We start from the raw sequence: 19,773 nt of genomic DNA, 5'->3' as shown, positions 1-19,773 counted from the left end.
CTTCAACATATCGATCCTTGAAGTGTACGACTTTGCGTAGGTAAAGGAGGACTTGGAAGAAATTTCATAATTTTTTTTATAGTCCCTTCAATGAACTCCTTTAGTTGATTGATTGGAATCATCCCTTCCGAAGAGACTGGAATTTCCTTAGTGGATGTAACTTATCCTGGGGGAGGATCAATCTCTTGAACTTTTGGGAGTTTGCCAGGTGCATGGGTGGATTCTTCTTCCATCAAGATTCCCACTCTGTCTGTTAGCTTGTCAATTCTATCATCTTGATTTTGCATGCACTTGGTCAAGCCAGCGATTGCTTCCGTCAAGTTTGCCAACAGATGAAGTATTTGTCACTATGGCTTGCATGATTGTTGTAGATGATGGGGAGTATCATGGATTGTCACACAGATTGATTCTCAAATGGCTCACGCTATGCGGTGTAAATGGGGAAGATCCATCACTTGAAATATCATTATCTTCCTTCACAATAGAGTTCTTGGATCCAGAGAGGTCAAGCAGAGCTAGAGTTTTCTTGATCTTTTCAGCAATATCGCTTCCTCCTTCGGATACGTTCGTAGAGGATCTTGCTCTTTTTGAGGATGAAGATCCAAAAATAAGGGTTGATGCGGACGACACTTGGAGTGCTTGTTGTCCCAAAGAGCTTGCTTTGCTCCTCATAACTGGTCCAAAGCTTCCAAAGGTAACACCAAGGATGCTTTCCACATCAGCATAGAACCTAGAGTTAGCAGCCTTGGTGGATACTGATCTGGAGTTGATTTTCTTTGAAGTCATTTCGACATTTTTGAACTTTGGTGATTGAAAAGTTGAGATGAGAGGTAGAATTTGTCCCACTGGGCATGCCAGAATTTGTAGACAATAAATTTGCGTCGAGAAAATAAAATCAAGATCGAAAATATTGCAACAATCGTAGTATTTGATTTCAAATAATATGAGTGTACAATCTCTATGAATACTCTGATTCTTCTTTCCAATAGTAAATAAATTCAAGGGCCTTTGAGCTTGATCTTGAATATGTAGTTTGTTGTCGCGAACGATGATCTTGAATTCAACTAGCACAAACTTTGATTTGAACTCGTACTCCATGAATCTTGATTTGTTCTTCGTTCTTGAGCTTGAACTTGATTGCTTGAAGCTCGAAACTTGTAGAGAAATTTGCGGCGTTTGATCCACGAGCTCTCTCTTGCTTCTTGTTATAACTTCTGGTGTCTTTTCTGGGTTATGAAGACCCCTATTTATAGTTGTGGGATGGAAGTGTTATGATAAGAACAAACTCTTTTCGACCAATCAAATCGAAGTGTGACAATGCCAGATTTGATTGACCAGAACATGTCACTTGCACACGTAGCGCGGTTTCATTGGCCCTTTAATTTGACTTGGCATGACTTGTCATTTTGACACGTGGCACAATCCTATTGGCTTTTCCATTTGACTTGGCGTGCCACGTCATTTGACGCGTGGCACCAAACTGGGCCTCTAGGAAGATGACTTCTTGGGCTTAATGAAGTGTGTTCATCACTTTAGCCCAATTAAATGGGTTAGCCCAATGGGTTAAGACTTATTTATTTAATCCATATATATTGGACTTATACAATTAATTCAATTATTATATTATCCCATAATATTTATTTGGACCAATATATTTTGAATTTAAAATATAGTTCAAATTATTTTATGGATTTAATTTTAATATAATTTATATGCCTACAATGACAAATATGATGTGAAAGGATAAAAACGACGATATTTTGTTGCTTACTTTAACAAATTAAGCGAAAGTTTAGGAATAAATTTGGACCTCTTTCCAAGATAAATGAAACACATTATACACAAGGGCATTTGATCTTAGAAATAGAAATTTTTGAGTATTTTGAAAAAAAAAAAATACTTGCAAAAGAAAGAATGAGTTTTCACGATCTTTCTAGTAGGGGAGGTGTCAATGGATATTTAAAAATTGACTAAATCGATCGAACTGAACCATACCGAACCGATTTTTTAAGTTTCTTTTAATAAAACCGTAGGTTTTTATATAAATCTATAATCGTATCGATGATTAGGGTAGGATTTTTATTTTATAAAAATAAACCGAAAAAATACCGAACAGTATCGAATAAATTTACATGTGAAAAATATATTTATATATTAAGTTTAAAAATAATAATGTATTAAAATTTTCCCTGGGCCATGGAATTGTGAAAACGGTTACAAGCAAATATGTAATTAAGCTCAAAATCTTAATTCCCAAACCTATAATGATACTCCTATTGAAACTAAATTATTTCCAACATATTCACTAGCAAGACACAAGCTATTCTAGCGATTAGTAGCAAACTACAATGTATTGAATATGATTCCTTTCATATGATTTAGATTTATCTTTTTGAATATTTAATCTTCTATAGAATTTATTCTTGAATTCCAACTTGGTTAATATATTTTCACTCAGTTAATATCTTTGTTTAGTTTCTTTTACTCTGTTGTAGAATAGTTGATGGATATATACTCTGACTATTTTTAATATTTTCTTAATTCATCACCCTTTAGAGAGTTTGATAAGTCGTATAAAAGTACATATGTTATTGCATTCTACTTCTACTAGTGACTTTTACATGACATTTTAAAAAAATATCGAAAATTAACCGAACCGTACCGATACCGAAGAGAAATCGACATGATTGAGACGATTTTGAAAAGTCTAATTTTGGTTATGTATAATAGAATAACCGAAAAATTTATATGGTACAAATTTTAGAAAATAACCTCGGAACCAAACGATTCACACCTCTGCTCTCTAGCAAAGCAAGGTTTTAGGCGCCAAATGTCAAGCGCTTACGTGGTTTACCTGAAAACCCTTCCTATGTCACCGACCAATCAATATGTGAAACCAACGGTTTAGATCTTTCCAACAGAAAATAGAAGCTGATTGGCATCTCTCCTCTCCTGATTGGTCCATGTCATCTCCCATGACATGCTTACACTTCTTTTTACCTCTAAATTCGTTTTAAAGCAAAGTGGCAACTGCTCATTGGCTCACACTCTCACCTACTTGCATCTGATTGGTCCACGTCATCAGATATGACACCTTCATCAAAAAAAAATTGAGGGAAGACGAACCCTTTATATATATATATATATATATATATATATATATATATATATATATATATATATGTATGCTGGTTCTCTAGTTGATATTTGAAGTGTCCATAACCGTCATAGAGAACGAAGAAGAGAGGCGAAGGAGGAGTTGTTAGCCTGTGTTTTAAGAAAGTTGATAAGTGGAACGTGTTCAGATCGTGGAGCAATGGCTGGTGGTGCGTGGAATAGACGTGCATCCTTGATCGTCTTCGGGATCGTCTTGTTCGGTAAGCTTTTCAATGCAAATCTTATCTTCAATTGATATTTACCTTCCTGGGTTGATGCAAATCTCACCGGCAAAATTCGAATTTGAATGAGTTTTGAGCAGCTCAAGACATGTTTAGCAATGATAGTTTCAATTGTCCGACAATTAGGTTAATAGATTAATGTCATTTACTTTTAGATGTTTAGACTATAGTCAGTTTTTGCCATCATATTCTGCAATCTTCAGATCTACTACCTGTCTGTTAGTTCAGAGGGTAGTGGTATGAAATCACTTGGATGCAAGAGACTGAATGCCTAATTCAGTTGATTTCTGATCATCCTGATTACTTAATAAAAAAAACAAAAAAGGAAATATATATATACATTTATTGTTAAAAATCATGAAGTTTGAGTGAGTTTCAATTTTCAGTTCCTATTCCTTTCCTTTTTGCGGGCAATCATGTTTTATTAAATGCATATACGAGAGCCACCCTATTATACTACTAGAAGTGTGATTGCGAAAATAATCCTCCAATGCCTTCTGATATATTCTTAAACCTCTTTTAAATGAGATATTTCTATTATTCTCAGCTTTCCAGCTTCCTCTCTGGGGAGCACTACAGAAATTTGTCGTATGTGTTAAAAATTGCAATGACTAGCAATGCTATTTTTGAAAAACAAATGTGAAAGAGACACCTGGATATGAAGGGACGCTGAAGGACGTTAAGAAGAAAAAAAATTGCTATATTTGGTCCTAACATTGGAATATTCCTTTGACCTTTGTTTGGGGAAAGGGTGTAGTTTAGCCCCTTAAACTGGAAAAAAGTGATAACTATAGATGTTCACAGTCATAACTCATAATAATGTATTGAGTTGGTTGTTTTGTTTCTCTACAGGGTGCTTGTTCGCATTTTCTATAGCCACAGAAGAAGCTACCAAGTTGGGAACAGTTATTGGAATAGATCTTGGAACAACTTACTCATGTGTTGGTGTTTACAAGAATGGACATGTTGAAATTATAGCAAATGACCAAGGTAATCGTATCACCCCTTCATGGGTTGCCTTCACTGATGGTGAGAGGCTGATTGGTGAGGCAGCAAAGAATCTAGCCGCTGTTAACCCAGAGAGGACCATCTTCGATGTCAAAAGACTTATCGGAAGAAAGTAATGCATTGTCTTTTTTTGTAAATAATATGTCTGAATGTCTGTGTGATATAATATCAATGACTCTAACCTATCTATTTGATAGGTTTGATGACAAAGAAGTACAAAGGGACATGAAACTTGTTCCTTACAAGATTGTTAACAAGGATGGTAAACCATATATCCAAGTTAAGATTAAAGATGGGGAGACCAAGGTCTTCAGTCCTGAGGAGATCAGTGCAATGATTCTGACCAAGATGAAGGAAACAGCTGAAGCTTACCTCGGAAAGAAAATCAAGGATGCAGTTGTCACTGTTCCAGGTAACATTGAAAGCTCCTTCTCTGGATAGATTGTGCTTTACTCCAATTATTGTGTGATATCATTGCTGAGATTTTTATGCATCCTCTCCTTTAAATCCTGCAGCATACTTTAATGATGCCCAGAGGCAGGCCACTAAGGATGCAGGTGTAATCGCTGGACTAAATGTGGCCAGAATTATCAATGAGCCAACTGCAGCAGCTATTGCCTATGGATTAGATAAGAAAGGTGGTGAAAAGAACATCCTTGTCTTTGACCTTGGTGGTGGGACATTTGATGTTAGCATCCTCACCATTGATAATGGTGTTTTTGAAGTTCTTTCCACAAATGGAGACACTCACCTGGGAGGTCAGCACCCTTTTTCTTAACTCTATAAATTGCTGTACTTTTTATTGTTAGGTTTCTATATTTTCCCCATTTATTGATGTGATACTAAAAATTCCACTAGTTATTTTTTTTTCCTTTCGTTATCTGAATTAGCTCGGAGAAAATTTATGCTAGTTGATGAATTTCAAGTTGTAAACTAGTTCAATAGCTCTGAGTGTAAATCAGCTTTGTTCACAATTCACATTGAACACATTTATGGCTTCTTGATTGCAGGAGAGGACTTTGACCAGAGGATTATGGAGTACTTCATTAAATTGATTAAGAAGAAGCACGGAAAGGACATCAGCAAGGACAACAGGGCCTTGGGTAAGCTTAGAAGAGAAGCTGAGCGTGCCAAGAGAGCTTTGAGCAGTCAACACCAAGTTAGGGTTGAGATTGAATCTCTTTTCGATGGTGTGGATTTCTCTGAACCACTTACTCGGGCACGTTTTGAGGAGCTAAACAATGATTTATTCAGAAAGACAATGGGACCTGTTAAGAAGGCTATGGATGATGCTGGGCTGGAGAAAACCCAGATTGATGAAATTGTCCTTGTTGGTGGAAGTACCAGGATTCCAAAAGTTCAACAGCTTTTGAAGGATTATTTTGATGGCAAGGAGCCCAACAAGGGTGTTAACCCTGATGAAGCAGTTGCTTATGGTGCAGCCGTACAAGGAGGAATTTTGAGTGGCGAGGGAGGTGATGAAACCAAAGGTATTGCTTCTTCTTTATCCCTTTGATGGAGTGTTTTGAGAAAAACATATATCTGACAAATAACTTCTGGAATTTAACCAGATATTCTTCTTCTGGATGTGGCTCCACTCACTCTTGGTATTGAAACTGTTGGTGGAGTGATGACTAAGCTGATCCCAAGAAACACTGTTATTCCTTCTAAAAAGTCTCAAGTCTTCACCACTTATCAGGATCAGCAGACAACAGTGACAATCCAGGTATCTCCTCAGAACTATTTTTTTAGTGAGCTCAAAGTGTTGTGGAAGTCTCAAGAGATGACTTATGACTGGACTCTTCTGACATGAAAATTCTTACCTTCAGGTCTTTGAAGGTGAACGCAGTCTCACAAAGGACTGCAGACTGCTGGGGAAGTTTGATTTAACCGGAATAGCTCCAGCTCCAAGGTACCTGTCTAACTGCACCTAGTTGAGATGTCCAATGAGCTGCTCTGCCTGCTTGACTTAAATAATATTATTGCCTGCTTGACTAAATTTTTTCATATGTTTTCAACAGAGGAACTCCTCAAATCGAGGTTACATTTGAAGTTGATGCAAATGGTATTCTAAATGTCAAAGCTGAAGACAAAGCCTCTGGAAAATCAGAGAAGATCACAATCACCAATGACAAAGGTCGCTTGAGTCAAGAAGAGATTGAGCGTATGGTCAAGGAGGCTGAGGAGTTTGCAGAGGAGGATAAGAAAGTAAAAGAAAGAATTGATGCCAGAAACAGCCTGGAGACATATGTATACAATATGAGGAACCAAATAAATGACAAGGACAAGCTTGCAGACAAGCTAGAGTCTGATGAGAAAGAGAAGATTGAAACCGCGACAAAAGAAGCGCTTGAATGGTTGGACGACAACCAGAGTGCTGAGAAGGAAGATTATGAGGAAAAGCTGAAAGAAGTGGAAGCTGTGTGCAACCCAATAATCACTGCGGTGTATCAGAAGTCTGGTGGAGCACCGGGAGGAGAATCAGGTGCTAGCGAGGATGATGATCATGACGAGCTGTAGATGATTGCTAGTTTACAAGTTTTATGTTATCACAAGTGATAGGATACACAGGGTTTTCTCATATAATTTTCCTGTTGACAGTGACTATCAGAAATAGATTAAGATGAGGAGGAAGACGTTGATGAGGCACATTGATCAATTTTAGAGTTGGTTATTCTAAATTGATTAATTAAGGACGGCAAAAGAACCTTCCTCTTGTTCATTCTTGGAAGACATGTATAGAGACAGTCATCAATTTAGAGTTGGAACTTTTGTATTCTTTCAGATGTGAGATTAAAATTAAACTTTGCAGTGAAGCATTTAACTATGATTTTAGTAGTTTTAACTTTGTCCCAAGCCGAAACTTTAAGAAAAAGCCTAAAGAATAAGGAGTAATTATGACAAGTTGACAACGTAGGAATCAGTCTTCTGTTCAGTTGGCATTTTATACCAATTCAACCGGCTTGCTGTGCAGGAAATCATGGGTGCTTAAATATATCCTGGAACTAACATAACCGTCATGCTGCTAGCAGCTGAGTTGGTTTTTTATTTTTATTTTTTAAATCGAATAAGTCACACCTCTGCCATTAAGAGAAGATTGTAATGTTTTAATTGTAACATAAAAGAAAAACCAATAGAAAAAAGAAAAAGAAAAGAAAAACAGGGTAGAATTCCTGAAACCAAACGAAAAGGATTAAGAAAATTGTAAGATTTTACTTGGCATGCGCTATGCATCTCGATATCATCGAAATCAAGAAGTTTCATGGCCCAGAAGCTGCTTCTAATTACATGTCCAGCATGTTTGTGTAGGTGAGTTGTGGTCTTGTGGAGCACATCATCTGAATTAGGACTGGAGTATGCATATCATCTTCAGAGCAACCAAAGATGGATATGGGTTTATCATGAATGGCGAATTAGTAGTTCTAACTCTAAGGATTGGATGGCTTGGAGAACATGGGTGTCGCATCCTTGTCTAGGCGGAGCTAGAGAAGTAGATACGGGTTCGGATGAATCTAGTAGGTTTTGCTTAAACTATGTATTTGTATTTTGTATTAGAAAATTCACTAAATATGTATAAATATTTAACGGGGAACCCCATAACTAAAATGAGTTACGGGTTCGGTGGAAAATTCAAAACCCATAAACTTCAAATCCTGGTTCCGCCCTCTCTCACTGACTCTATATATTCCCCAATGGAAGGTGGACTCTAATACACACAAGGAATGTGGTGTTGAATTTTGGATATGATGGTACAAAGACAACACGGGCAGTGTGGTAGAGTTTGCATAGACACGGACGAGGCACCCAATCAATTACTTATTGGGAGATAAATGTACCTCATTGCGAACAAGCATTATTAGAGGTTGCTGCAACTCTTTTGTGAAAGAAATAAGAACCTGAGTGAGATACTTTTCTCTATAAATAGGCGTGCTCCCTTTAAAGTTGTCAAATGTTAAGCGAGCCAAAGAATATCCAATGGCTAGATGTAATCACTATATGTAAATGGAGTCTCTTTTTCAGAACCTAGTTTAAACGGTTAAACCTTGACAGGGATGCAAATGGAGAAAAGGAAATAAACATATCGTCAAATTTTCAGAACAAAAAGAAACATCAAGTTCAGAATTAATATTTACCATCTTGGGCATATAATTTAACAGATCGTTGTGGTAGCTAGCCTTAATTACCTCCATTATTCTATGAAAGATGACCAGCATTTCATGTTAGCACGTTTATCTTCGTGCAGACCAGCTTTGGAGAATCAGTATGACCAATGACTTTTGCACAAGAACATCATAATATTTTTGAGGTATTAGCCCTTTCCAGTGATATGGGGTTGTCAAACTTTTGCACAAGTCCAATGTCAAAATCAGAGAAAGCTAATGGCAGCCTAGCTAGCAAGGGACATACCACCATCATTTGCTAAACATAATAAAATATTGCAGCTTCTTTTGGTTTTATACACACATTAATGCTGGATATCTTTATTTTACACTCTCATTTTACATACAAAATAAGAAAACTGGAAGCAAATTAATAGTAATACCTTAATCTGCTAAGATACGTGTATTCCTACTCTAAAGCTGCTTTAGCTTAAATAAGCAGGAAAAAAAAATCTTTGAAATTTTTTCTCAGAACTTTGAAGCAAACACCAATAAAGAATCTATGAGGGATATTGACCTTAACCTTCACAGCTAAATTACTATTTTCGGTCCAAAAAAGTGTCTCTTTAGCCAACTCAATTTGGTCCAAAAATAAAGTCTCTTTTGGAAATTAAGAAGACATTAAATATCCTTTTCAAATATACCCTTATTCCATTACATGATATATGAAGTGTAAGGAGAAATAGAGGGTAATTTGATGAGATACAAAGGATAATCTAGTCAAATAATTTCTATGATTAATGTTATTTCTTAATAGGTACTCAACACCTTAAAGGTTCGGAAGTAACACTGACCCATGTCATTCTTAGTATACAAAGATACCTAATTCTTTTGCTAGTACAACTAATATGTATTCGCGTAAATACTTTTGCATGGGGTAAAACTGGTTAGCGATAGCTGGACAAATGATGAAATGATACGTGGAACTAAAGACCGGTAAGATATGAGTCAGCAAGTAGTTGGCACCGGATACAAGCATGTGACCGATACTGGATGAATTCCGAAGATATGGGAACCAATAACAAAGATTTGAAGAGGTGATATCGGATGACATTCAATGAGCAGCCGTTACAGAGAATATCTGCATTTATAGCCAATCGCCATGCAACCATCAATGACGGTTTCATTCTCGTTAACAGGAGCTTGATTTGGGAATCTTGTCTCCCTAAATAGAGCTATAAATAGGAGAATTAGTAACTCATATAGGACATGAAATATTCTGTACACAAAAGCTAAAATCAGCTCTCATTCTATAACACTATTCTCTTACTTTGTTCTTAATTTGCTCTCGCTTTTGCTACTAGTGAAGCTAAATTCATAGTCACGCTTGTATTTCCTTTAAAGTTTATTTTATAATCTTATTTATGTTCTCATTTATTTTATATTTCTAGGTCAAATTAATTCACGTGTCTATAAATCACGTTACAAATTCAACAGTACTGTTTTACGGGTAAATAGTTTGACGCTCACCGTCTATTCATATGTTACTAACAAATTTTGATTCCTTTCTTAGCAAAAGAAAAATCAGATATGACAGCTAACGATATCAACAATTCATATAACGTTGGAGCACACAATGAACATGAGGATATGTTTTAACGTGATGATTCAACCAGCGAAACTCGCAATGAAGGAGATGAAACAACTCCAGTTCGTGAAGGTCAAAATCCTCAACATGTGAGGAGTCCAACTCCTAATAATGCAGACGATGAACATGTAGTTGAAACGGTCAAAATCTTGAGAGAGCAATAAAGGGCAATTATGGATCACCTCTCAAGACAAGATCATGTGATGACATAGTTGAAACAGGTATTAACGGGTGCTTCCACAAATTCTAATGGAAGAGCTCAGATTCCTCCCAGCGTCCCTACAAATCAAACAGTTCAAAGAACCGGTAACGACGCTCCAAGACAGGAGTTCGATTTTAACGAGGCAGGAGGTATCGATAGTGGATCTAGAAATGACAACAACGCAAACGACCCTTTCAAAATCGAGCTCATGAGATTCATGAGGGAAATGAATGAACGAATGAACCAAAAAGCTAAAGAATTTCATGCTCGGATGGATCAGATCACGGGAGCACCGCTGGTGTTAAAGGGACGGGATTAATATACGCAGTTGCCATTCAAACCAAGTGCGACCCCAGAGTTAATCTCGAAAAGATTCAAGATGCCAGATATTCCTAAGTATGATGGGACTTCGGATCCACAAGAACATATCACGGCCTACACTACGGATGTAAAGGGAAATGACCTGGCCCAGCACGAGACTAAATCTGTCTTGTTGAAGAAATTTGGCGAAACCTTGACGAAGGGTATCTTAACTTGGTATTCTCTTTTACCTGAGCATTCTATTGATTCTTTTGAAATACTTACAGATTCGTTTATTAAAGCTCATGTTGGAGAAAGAAAGGTCCAAGAAAGGAAGGCGGATATATTCAGAATATCCCAAGGAGAATCCAAAATATTGCGAGAGTTTGTGATCCAATTTTAGAAGAAAATGATGCTATTACCGGCAGTATCGAATGAGTGAGAAGCGGAGGCATTTACAAAGGGTCTCAACCTGTTGAGTTTCGATACCTCCAGGAAAGCTTGCTAAAATTTCAAGCAACCACATGGGCAGATGTTCACAATCACTACGAGTCAAAGATCAGAATAGAAGATGATCAATTGGGTTCTTCAGTGTCTTCCAAAGGACAAAATCATGATTGGAATGAGGATAAATTAAAAAGCGATTTTGATGCAGATTGGAGGTCCTCTATGAGTCGTTTTCAACCTTACAAAAGGGATTATGGGCGAGGAAATAAAGGTTTTCAGTCATCACATAGGTTCACTTCCGATAAAAGGACGGATCGTGGTTGAAGTAGCAGATCTTTGCAGGAGAAAGAGGCATCGGGATCCCGAGATTTAACATATCCCAGGTTATTCGACTACAACTTTAACATCAACTTGGTAGAATAAGTTTCGGTTATGAGGAATATTAAAGAAGCTAGGTTCCCAAAACCAATCTGATCGTATCCTAGCCAAATGGATCCTAATATATGGTGTGAGTTTCATGGAAGTCACAGCTACAGGACCGGGACTGCCGACACTTTCATGAAGAGGTAGTAATATTGATGAAGAATGGTCACCTAAGAGAGGTTTTAAGTGACTGGGCCAAGAGCAACTATGGGAAAATTGGGATGTCGCAGAACCATCAAAACCAACTACAGGGTCACCTCATATGACGATAACCATGATCTTCGGTGGAGACGAAGTAAATGGGGTGACATTTTCGGCAACAAAGAAGACAAAGATATCGGTAACTCATGGAAAGAGGATCCGAGATGTTTCAGAAGATGACATCACCTTTACAGAAGAGGATGCTGATGGACTTATTCTACCGCACAATGATGCTCTAGTAATTTCTCTTAATGTTTTAGATTTTAAAATTAAACGTGTGTTGGTTGATCCAGGAAGTTCAGCCAACATCATACAATGGAGAGTTTTGGAGCAAGCAAAGTTAACTGGAAACATAGTTCCGGCAATAAAGCTTCTAGCTGGGTTTAACTTAACTAGTGTAACGATCCGGGGAGAAATCCTATTGCCAATACATGCCGAAGGCGTAACGAAAACCACTCTGTTTGAAGTGGTAGATGGCAACATGGGTTATAATGTGATCTTAGAAGGCCATAGATACATGAAATGAAGGTTGTACCTTCAACATATCATCAGCTCTTGAAATTTCCCATACTAGAAGGGATCAAGCAAATCAGAGGAGATCAACCGGATGCAAGGAAGATGAATATAGTAATCGTGTCCAGTAGCAAAGGCAAATAAATGAGCAAATAGCAATTACAAGAACCAGTGCCTACTTCCACCTTGATTGAAGATAATAAAAAAGAGGAGTCATTGGAATTTTATCAGGTACCGAGGTCTTTTCAAGTACCGGAGGAAACGAATGCGACCAAATCAACCGCAGAAGAGCTCGAATAAGTGGCCTTGTTCGAAGAGTTCTTAGAAAGAAAATTTTACTTAGGAATGGGGTTGAGTCCCGAACTCAGGTTAAAAATTATGGATTTTCTAAAATCTAACGTTGATTGTTTTGCATGGTCACATTCAGATATGAGAAATATTCCATTGGAAGTGGCGGTCCACAAGCTGAGTTTGGATCCTAACTTCCCTCCGCTAAGGCAGAAGAAACAACTGATATCAGAGGTCAGAAGCAGGTTTGTCAAGGAAGAGGTAACCCGGTTATTAAATATAAGTTCAATTCGGGAGGTGAATTACCTTGATTGGATAGCTAACGTACGGGTAGTGCCTAAAAAGACTAATAAATTTAGAATATGTGTAGATTATAAAGATTTAAATGAGGCATGTCCTAAAGACTTTTTCTCGTAGCCAAACATTGATCAAATGATTGATGCTACGACCGGGCACGAGTTAATGAGTTTTCTTGATGCATATTCCAGATATAATCAAATTAGTATGCATCGGTAAGATCAATAAAAGACCCCATTCATCACAAATTTTAGCACATATTGCTATAATGTGATGCATTTTGCGCTTAAGAATGTCGGAACCACCTACTAGAGGCTTATCAATGAAATATTTGAACAATAGATTGGTAAAATAATGGAGGTATATATTGATGATATGTTGGTCAAGTCTCTTAATGCAGAAGATCATTTGTCTCATTTACAAGAGACGTTTGACATTCTGAGAAAATACAACATGAAGCTTAATCTTGAAAAATACGCTTTCGGAGTTGATTCCGAAAAGTTCTTGGGGTTTCTGGTCTCTCAAAGATGAATCAAAGTAAATCCCGATAAAATCAAAGCCATTGAGGATATCCCAAACTAGTTAATAAGTGTGAAGGAAGTACAGAGGTTGACCGGTAGACTGGTGGCTCTAAGTAGGTTTATTTCGAGGTCTTTGGAGAAATGTCATCACTTTTTTTCACTTTTGAAAAAGAAGAACGATTTCGTGTGGACTTCAGAATGTCAGTAGGCATTGAAAGATCTAAAAAGGTACATGTTTAGCCCTTTGTTACTGTCAAAACCGACAAAATGTGAACAATTGTTAATTTATTTAGCTGTCTCGGAAGTAGCGATAAACGTTGTTCTGGTCTAGGAGGAAGAGGGTACGCAGTTTCCTGTTTATTATGTTAGTAAAGCTCTATCGGGAGCAGAGACACGTTATCCGCACCTTGAAAAACTAGCCCTAGCTCTCGTAGCCGCCTCTCGAAAGCTTAGGCCATATTTTCAACGTCATCCTATAGTCGTTTTGACAAACTTTCCCTTGAGAAATGTCCTTCATAAGCCTGAGTTATCTGGTCATTTTGCTAAATGGACAGTCGAAGTTAGTGAATTCGACATTGAATACAAGCCTAGGACTGCAATCAAGTTACATGTTTTGGTCGACTTCATGGTTGACTTTAGTCCGGAATTAATGCCTTTAGCTGCTAAAGAAGCAGTATTGGTATCTGGAACGGTATACGGTGTTTGGACCTTATTTACAAATGGAGCTTCTAATATAAAAGGGTCCGGTCTAGGGGTAGCTCAATTGTTGCATTTGGCATTGGACATGGACAACTATTGTGAAGTTAACTCAACTAACTTAATTTGGGATTGGAGAAATGAGCTTATAGAATATTTAAGGCATGACAAATTGTCTGAAGATCCAAAATCATCCCGGGCACTACGGACTAAGGCAGCTCGTTACTGTCTTCTTGATAGTTAGTAGTACATGAGGTCATTCCAAGGACCATTGGCTCGGTGTTTAGGGACATCAGAGGCTGACTACGTGATGAGGGAAGTCTATGAAGAAGTATGCGGGAACCATTCCGGTCCAGACTCGTTGGTTCTCAAATTGATAAGGGTTGGCTACTACTAGCCCCAGATGGAGAAATACGCGAAGATATTTGTACAAAAATATGATAAGTGTTAGTGTCGTGCACAGTTAGTGCATCAACCAGCGAAACTTTTGCATTTGCTGGTGTCACCATGGCCATTCATGAAATGGGGGATGGACATAGTCAGTCCCTTACTACAAGGTTACAAGGACCCAGTAAGGTAAAATTTCTTTTGGTTTTAACTAACTATTTTACTAAATGGGTTGAAGCAGATGCCTACCAAAATATCGGAGAGCAAGAAGTGATTGATTTTATGGGATCACATCGTCTGTCAGTTTGGAATACCAAAAGAAATCTCTTGTGACAATGGGCCACAATTTATAGGTTCCAAAGTCACAAAGTTTTTGGAGGGATTGAAGATCAAACAGATCACATCTTCACCATACCATTCAAGTGCTGATGGACAGGCGGAGTCAACGAACAAAGTAATAATCCAAAACCTTAAAAAGAAGTTAGAAGAGCTAATAGCAAATGGCCAGATCAGCTACCGGGTGTATTATGGGTATATCGAACCACAGCAAAATCGAGCACAGGTGAAACACCCTTCTCACTTGTATGCGGTTCAGAGGCTTTAATTCCGGTGGAGGTTGGGGAACGGACCCTAAGGTATTTCCAAGCAAATGAGGAGGCAAATAATGAAGCTTTACTAGTTAAATTGGACTTGCTTGAAGAGCATCGGAATCTGGTATATGTGAGGATGCTGGCATAAAAGCAAAGAATGAAAAGGTATTACAACCGCAGAGCAAATCTTCGATATTTTAAAATCGGGGATTTAGTTTTGAGGAAGGTAACTCAAAATACTCGAAAAGTTAATGCCGAGAAGTTGGGGCCAATGAGGGAAGGCCTTACCGGGTTTTAGCTATAACCAGTAAATGTTCATAGCAGTTGAAAAATCAAGATGGAGTTAAATTGCCAAAATGTGACTTACCTCAAAAGGTATTATTGCTAAGGATCCTTGCTGGTACTAAAAGTATGTGCTGCACTCTTTTTTCCTTTGTCCAATTTTTTTTTCTAATTGGGGTTTTCTGGAAAGGTTTTTATGAAGCAGCAATGTAAAGCATACTACGAAGAAATGGTCATCGGAAAAAATAAGACTTCCAGTGTTCGAATTCTCATACTTAGTATCCGAACACTAAGGGAAACTATTACATATTAAGGCACTAAAGTATCACGAAGACCGGGTACTGTTAGAACTGGGATCAATATCTTATGTAGACCGGAGACTGCATGATCATCCCCGTAAAAATAAGTTGTACAAGTTAGCCACATGTATTGGCATATTTATTTACTTAAGCAAAGGAATGTTTATGTAAATCAAAGTCCTTTTATTTTATTCTTATTTCTTGTCTGAATGATAAGTTAATTTATTTTTTCGTTTGAAAGTTAGTTAAAACTTCAAATGCTTGGGCCAGAATGAACATGAGATGTCCTCTTCAAGAGCACCGTAAATATAAGGTCCCTCTCTTATGAAACCCTCATAGTCAAAGGGTAAATTCTGAAAGTGTTAATACCCGAAATCAAAAGCTATCGGATGTGAAAAGAATTTCCGAAGCTTTGCCAATTAAATGAAAAAGAGTATTTTTTGCACAATACTTAAGCAAAAAATTTATTTCATTAATTAAAATTCTAAACTCAATAAAGAAGTTTTGGATTAGTTACAAAAATAAAAAAAAATATACATCAATCGTTTTTATTACTAGAGCCCGAAGGGAGAGAAGAGTATTCGTTTTCTTTTTCAGGAGAAGGTTGTTCCGCTTCCGGTTCTAGGCCTTCATCCTTTCAACTTCCTCTTCGGTTCTCGAATACTCAGAGTTAGTATTCGAAGAGTCATAAGTAGCAGGCCGAGCAAGGAGGTTCTCGAGAGCAGTTGTCTCTAATTCACGAGCTTTAGCAATGCAGTCATTGATGTTTGCAATGCCTTATTTGGCCTCCTCCAAATTCTTCCTCTTCGTGTGATATATGGCATAGATTTTCTCGAAGAGGATAGAATCTTTTTAATCTTGGAGTTTCCCAATTTTTGGGTAGAGCTTATCATATTCAGCTTTAACAATGTTGATCCTGGAATCAAGTTCAACATTTGTTGTAACATAAAGTTGATTCTGCTCCATGACCCTTTTTAGCATTTCTTCCATTTTGGATCTCCCCTCTTCGGCAACATTGGCCTCCTCGGTTTTGGAGCGTAAGCTAGCCTCCAAGTTATTAACTTGCTCCATAAAAGCAGACTCGTGCTCGAAAGCAGCAGTCACGGTATCGTGTAGTTCAACCCATTTAGCCTTTGCCTCCTTATGGTCTTCATGTAATTGTGCGGCTTCTTGGCTGTAGGCCATTCTATCTTTGCTTGTATTGCTACAACCGAGCCTCGAGATCATCTATTTGAGCAATTTTTACTTCCAGCACCGGGGGGCGCTAAACAAACTGATTTTGTTTGGCCAAAAGCTGATCTCATTTCGAAGTAAGTTCTTGTTTGTCCAGAATTAACCTTTGCAGGCCCCCGGAAGCAAGAAGGTTAGCCTAAAAAGGTTAAAGCTAAAGTTATTAATGCAAAGTATAAATGAAAAGGGATAGAATAAAGTTAGATTGATACCTGTGCCGAATAGTGCATGCTATTATTTAGCAGATAGTTAGTAGAAAGAGAATCCATCTCTCTCTAATAGTTTTCCATGGCCAGTGGCTTCAGATAGTTGGCAAGCTCCACCGGCTTAGAAAGTACGTGGCACTCATTTGAGACCGTGAGGATGGCATTTCATTTGCCACTGAGGTTTTGAGTAGGTACCGAAAAAGTGTTCCCTAGATTCCCATGATCGGGTGACTGTGGGGAAGGAACGTTTATTGTTTGTTTAGTTGGGACCGGTGGAGAGGTAGCAGCTGGTGGATGAGGAGATGCAGTTACAATAGGCTCAAAAGCTAATGGTGGAAGAAGGTCAGGTGGTTGAACTCTTTTGACCGGAAGCAGTAATAGGGATTCGAAAACGAGATGAAGCATTTTTGACCAATCCCATTTCCGTGAAGAGTCCTTGAACTTCTCCCGGTTATGAAGTTTAAAGCTTACCCGACTGAGCATCCAGTTGGGCTGATGAAGATCTTTTTCTTCTAGGAAGTGAAGCCGCTTCATCATCGATTCCTTCATCATCAAGGACCACTGTGGCCGGTCCGGTTGGTGTTTCTTTTATTTTCTTCTCCAGAGTCACAGCCGAAGAGGTACGTTTTCTCTTTGGTTTCTTATCTTTGGGTTGGGGACTCCTGGAGGAGGCGCCTTCACAGGAAGCAAGAGTAGATTCACGAGCTCTCCTCTGGTTAAGGACATTTTGCAGTGCTCGTTGGGCTTCCTCTGGGCCATCGAGAACCTCAACAGTAGGGAAAACAACAGATCCCTTCGGGGGTCCTGTGTGTTGCAAAAAGGAAGTTAATAAATTAATTCTAAGTTATATTAATATATTGAAAGAAAGGAGGAAGAACTTTTGTTTACCATAGTTTTTGGCTTTCCACCCAAGTCTGGCGGCCATTTCTTTCCACCTTCGGGATTCTGGTGTAGTAATATCCAAATTTTCTGTACCCATTGGGCCGGGTTCTGAACCCATGGTGGTTCCCAGTGAGTAGCTGAAATAAGGAAAATGCAAAGAAAACAAAGAAGGAAAATCTTTTTAAAGAAAAGATATCCGAAGACTTATGAAAAAGGTTCCAAGATTCAGGAATAGTAGGTATTGTTGCCGGGAGAATGTCCCTGGTAGTAATGACAACAAACCGTTCAATCCATCCACGGTCGTTGTCGTTGTCAATGCTGATAAGGAGGGTATGGTGACCACATTTGCTAAGTTTTAGCACATCCCCACGGAAGATCTTTGGGGAGTAGCGGTTCATCATGTGTGCAAGACTTAGGGTTTTCCAGGTCTCAGAGCACAATTGGTAGAGGCATGATACCATATGACATACTGATGGGCTTGCTTGTGCCAAACAGGTTTGGTACCGGTGGCAAAATTCTAAAATTATTGGGTTGATTCTTTACCCACTCCCAAAGTGAAAGGGTATGTATAAACATACATGAACTATGATTTGGAGAAGGTGACCATTTTTACTTCACTAGGGGTGAAGATTTCAATATTGTCCCATTCACAATCCTCCTTCACGATAGGGATGCTAGAAAGACGAGTGGAATAAGGATACCTACGAACGGGCCAATGTCTATCACTTTTGGGATTAATGGGTTCTTTTTGTTCTTGAAGGTCAGACTGAGTGTTAAGTTGAAGGGGTACGATAGAGTTCACGATAGGTAGTTTAGACTCGACATCAGCCTCTTTTGTTTTATTCTTCTTAAGGCCTCCACCGAAGATAAGGCCAGAGTTTTCGAGGGCAGCGATGTTAGAAGACATGATGGTAAGAAATTTGTGAAGAAAAGTTTTACTGAGAAAGTTGAATTTTGCAGTTGAGTTCTTAGGAGATTCAAGGAAGAAAAAGGATTTGTAAAAGTGAAGGGTAAAAAATGAGGGGTAGTGGAGAAGTTTATACGCGGCAAAAATCGTGGTCATGATTACCTCAAAAATAAGCAAATATATTTGCCGAATCATGGAATAACACGTGTTCGGGTCATTAAATATGAAGAGACGTGCGTCCTTTCGAGTGTCAGAAACTGTTCAAAAACATAGCCGCTAAGAAAAGGAGTTCTATCTACTTCCCGGTAATACTAAAATACACCAAAAAGTAGGGGGACTATCTGTATGGGATAAAATTGGTTAGCGATACCTGGACAAATGATGAAATGACACGTGAAACTAAAGACATGTAAGATATGAGTCAGTAAGTAGTTGACACCGGATACAAGCATATGACTGATGTTAGGTGAATTCCGAAGACAAGGGAACCAATAACAAAGATTTGAAGGGGTGATATCAGATAGCATTCAATGAGCAGCCGTTACAGAGAATATCTGCATTTATAGCCAACCGTTATGCAGCCATCAATGACGGTTTCATTCTTCAATATTCTCATTGAAGAGGAGTTTGATTTGGGGATCTTGTCTCCCTAAATAGAGCTATAAATAAGAGAATTAGTATTCAATATAGGACATGAAACATTCTATACACAAAAGCTAAAATCAGCTCTTATTCTATAACACTATTCTTTTACTTTGTTCTTAAGATGGTTCTCGCTTCTGCTACCGGAGTAGCTAATTCATAGCCAGACTTGTATTTCCTTTAAAGTTTATTTTATAATCTTATTTCTATTCTTATTTATTTTATATTTTTGGATCAAATTAATTTACGAATCACATTACAAATTTAAATGTATCGTTTTACGGGTAAATATTAAATGCACGTAGA

The 19,773-nt window shown here is 38.0% G+C and overlaps 1 protein-coding gene across 1 annotated transcript; it reads left to right on the top strand.

Annotated features, from left to right (window-relative positions):
• Nucleotides 1-3,169: 3,169 nt before the first annotated feature.
• Nucleotides 3,170-7,222, top strand: LOC104086084 (luminal-binding protein 4). Its single transcript, XM_009590255.4, has 8 exons — nt 3,170-3,377; nt 4,251-4,518; nt 4,604-4,818; nt 4,922-5,164; nt 5,417-5,896; nt 5,978-6,132; nt 6,236-6,318; nt 6,428-7,222. Exons 1-8 carry the CDS (start codon nt 3,317-3,319, stop codon nt 6,924-6,926), a joined length of 2,004 nt encoding a protein of 667 aa, XP_009588550.1. The 5' UTR covers nt 3,170-3,316; the 3' UTR covers nt 6,927-7,222.
• Nucleotides 7,223-19,773: the final 12,551 nt, after the last annotated feature.

The sequence above is a fragment of the Nicotiana tomentosiformis genome, chromosome 6, assembly GCF_000390325.3.
Source record: "Nicotiana tomentosiformis chromosome 6, ASM39032v3, whole genome shotgun sequence".
Taxonomy (NCBI): domain Eukaryota; kingdom Viridiplantae; phylum Streptophyta; class Magnoliopsida; order Solanales; family Solanaceae; genus Nicotiana; species Nicotiana tomentosiformis.
The sequence above is the reverse complement of the archived record's forward strand: the minus strand, read 5'-3'. Positions and strand labels throughout refer to the sequence as shown.

Bases quoted from the DNA above. Each gene is read 5' to 3' on its own strand.
- LOC104086084 (XM_009590255.4), top strand. From the start codon at position 3,317: ATGGCTGGTGGTGCGTGGAATAGACGTGCATCCTTGATCGTCTTCGGG. The intron at 5,165-5,416 runs GTCAGCACCCTT...TCTTGATTGCAG, and splicing joins TGGAGACACTCACCTGGGAG to GAGAGGACTTTGACCAGAGG. The intron at 5,897-5,977 runs GTATTGCTTCTT...GAATTTAACCAG, and splicing joins GGGAGGTGATGAAACCAAAG to ATATTCTTCTTCTGGATGTG.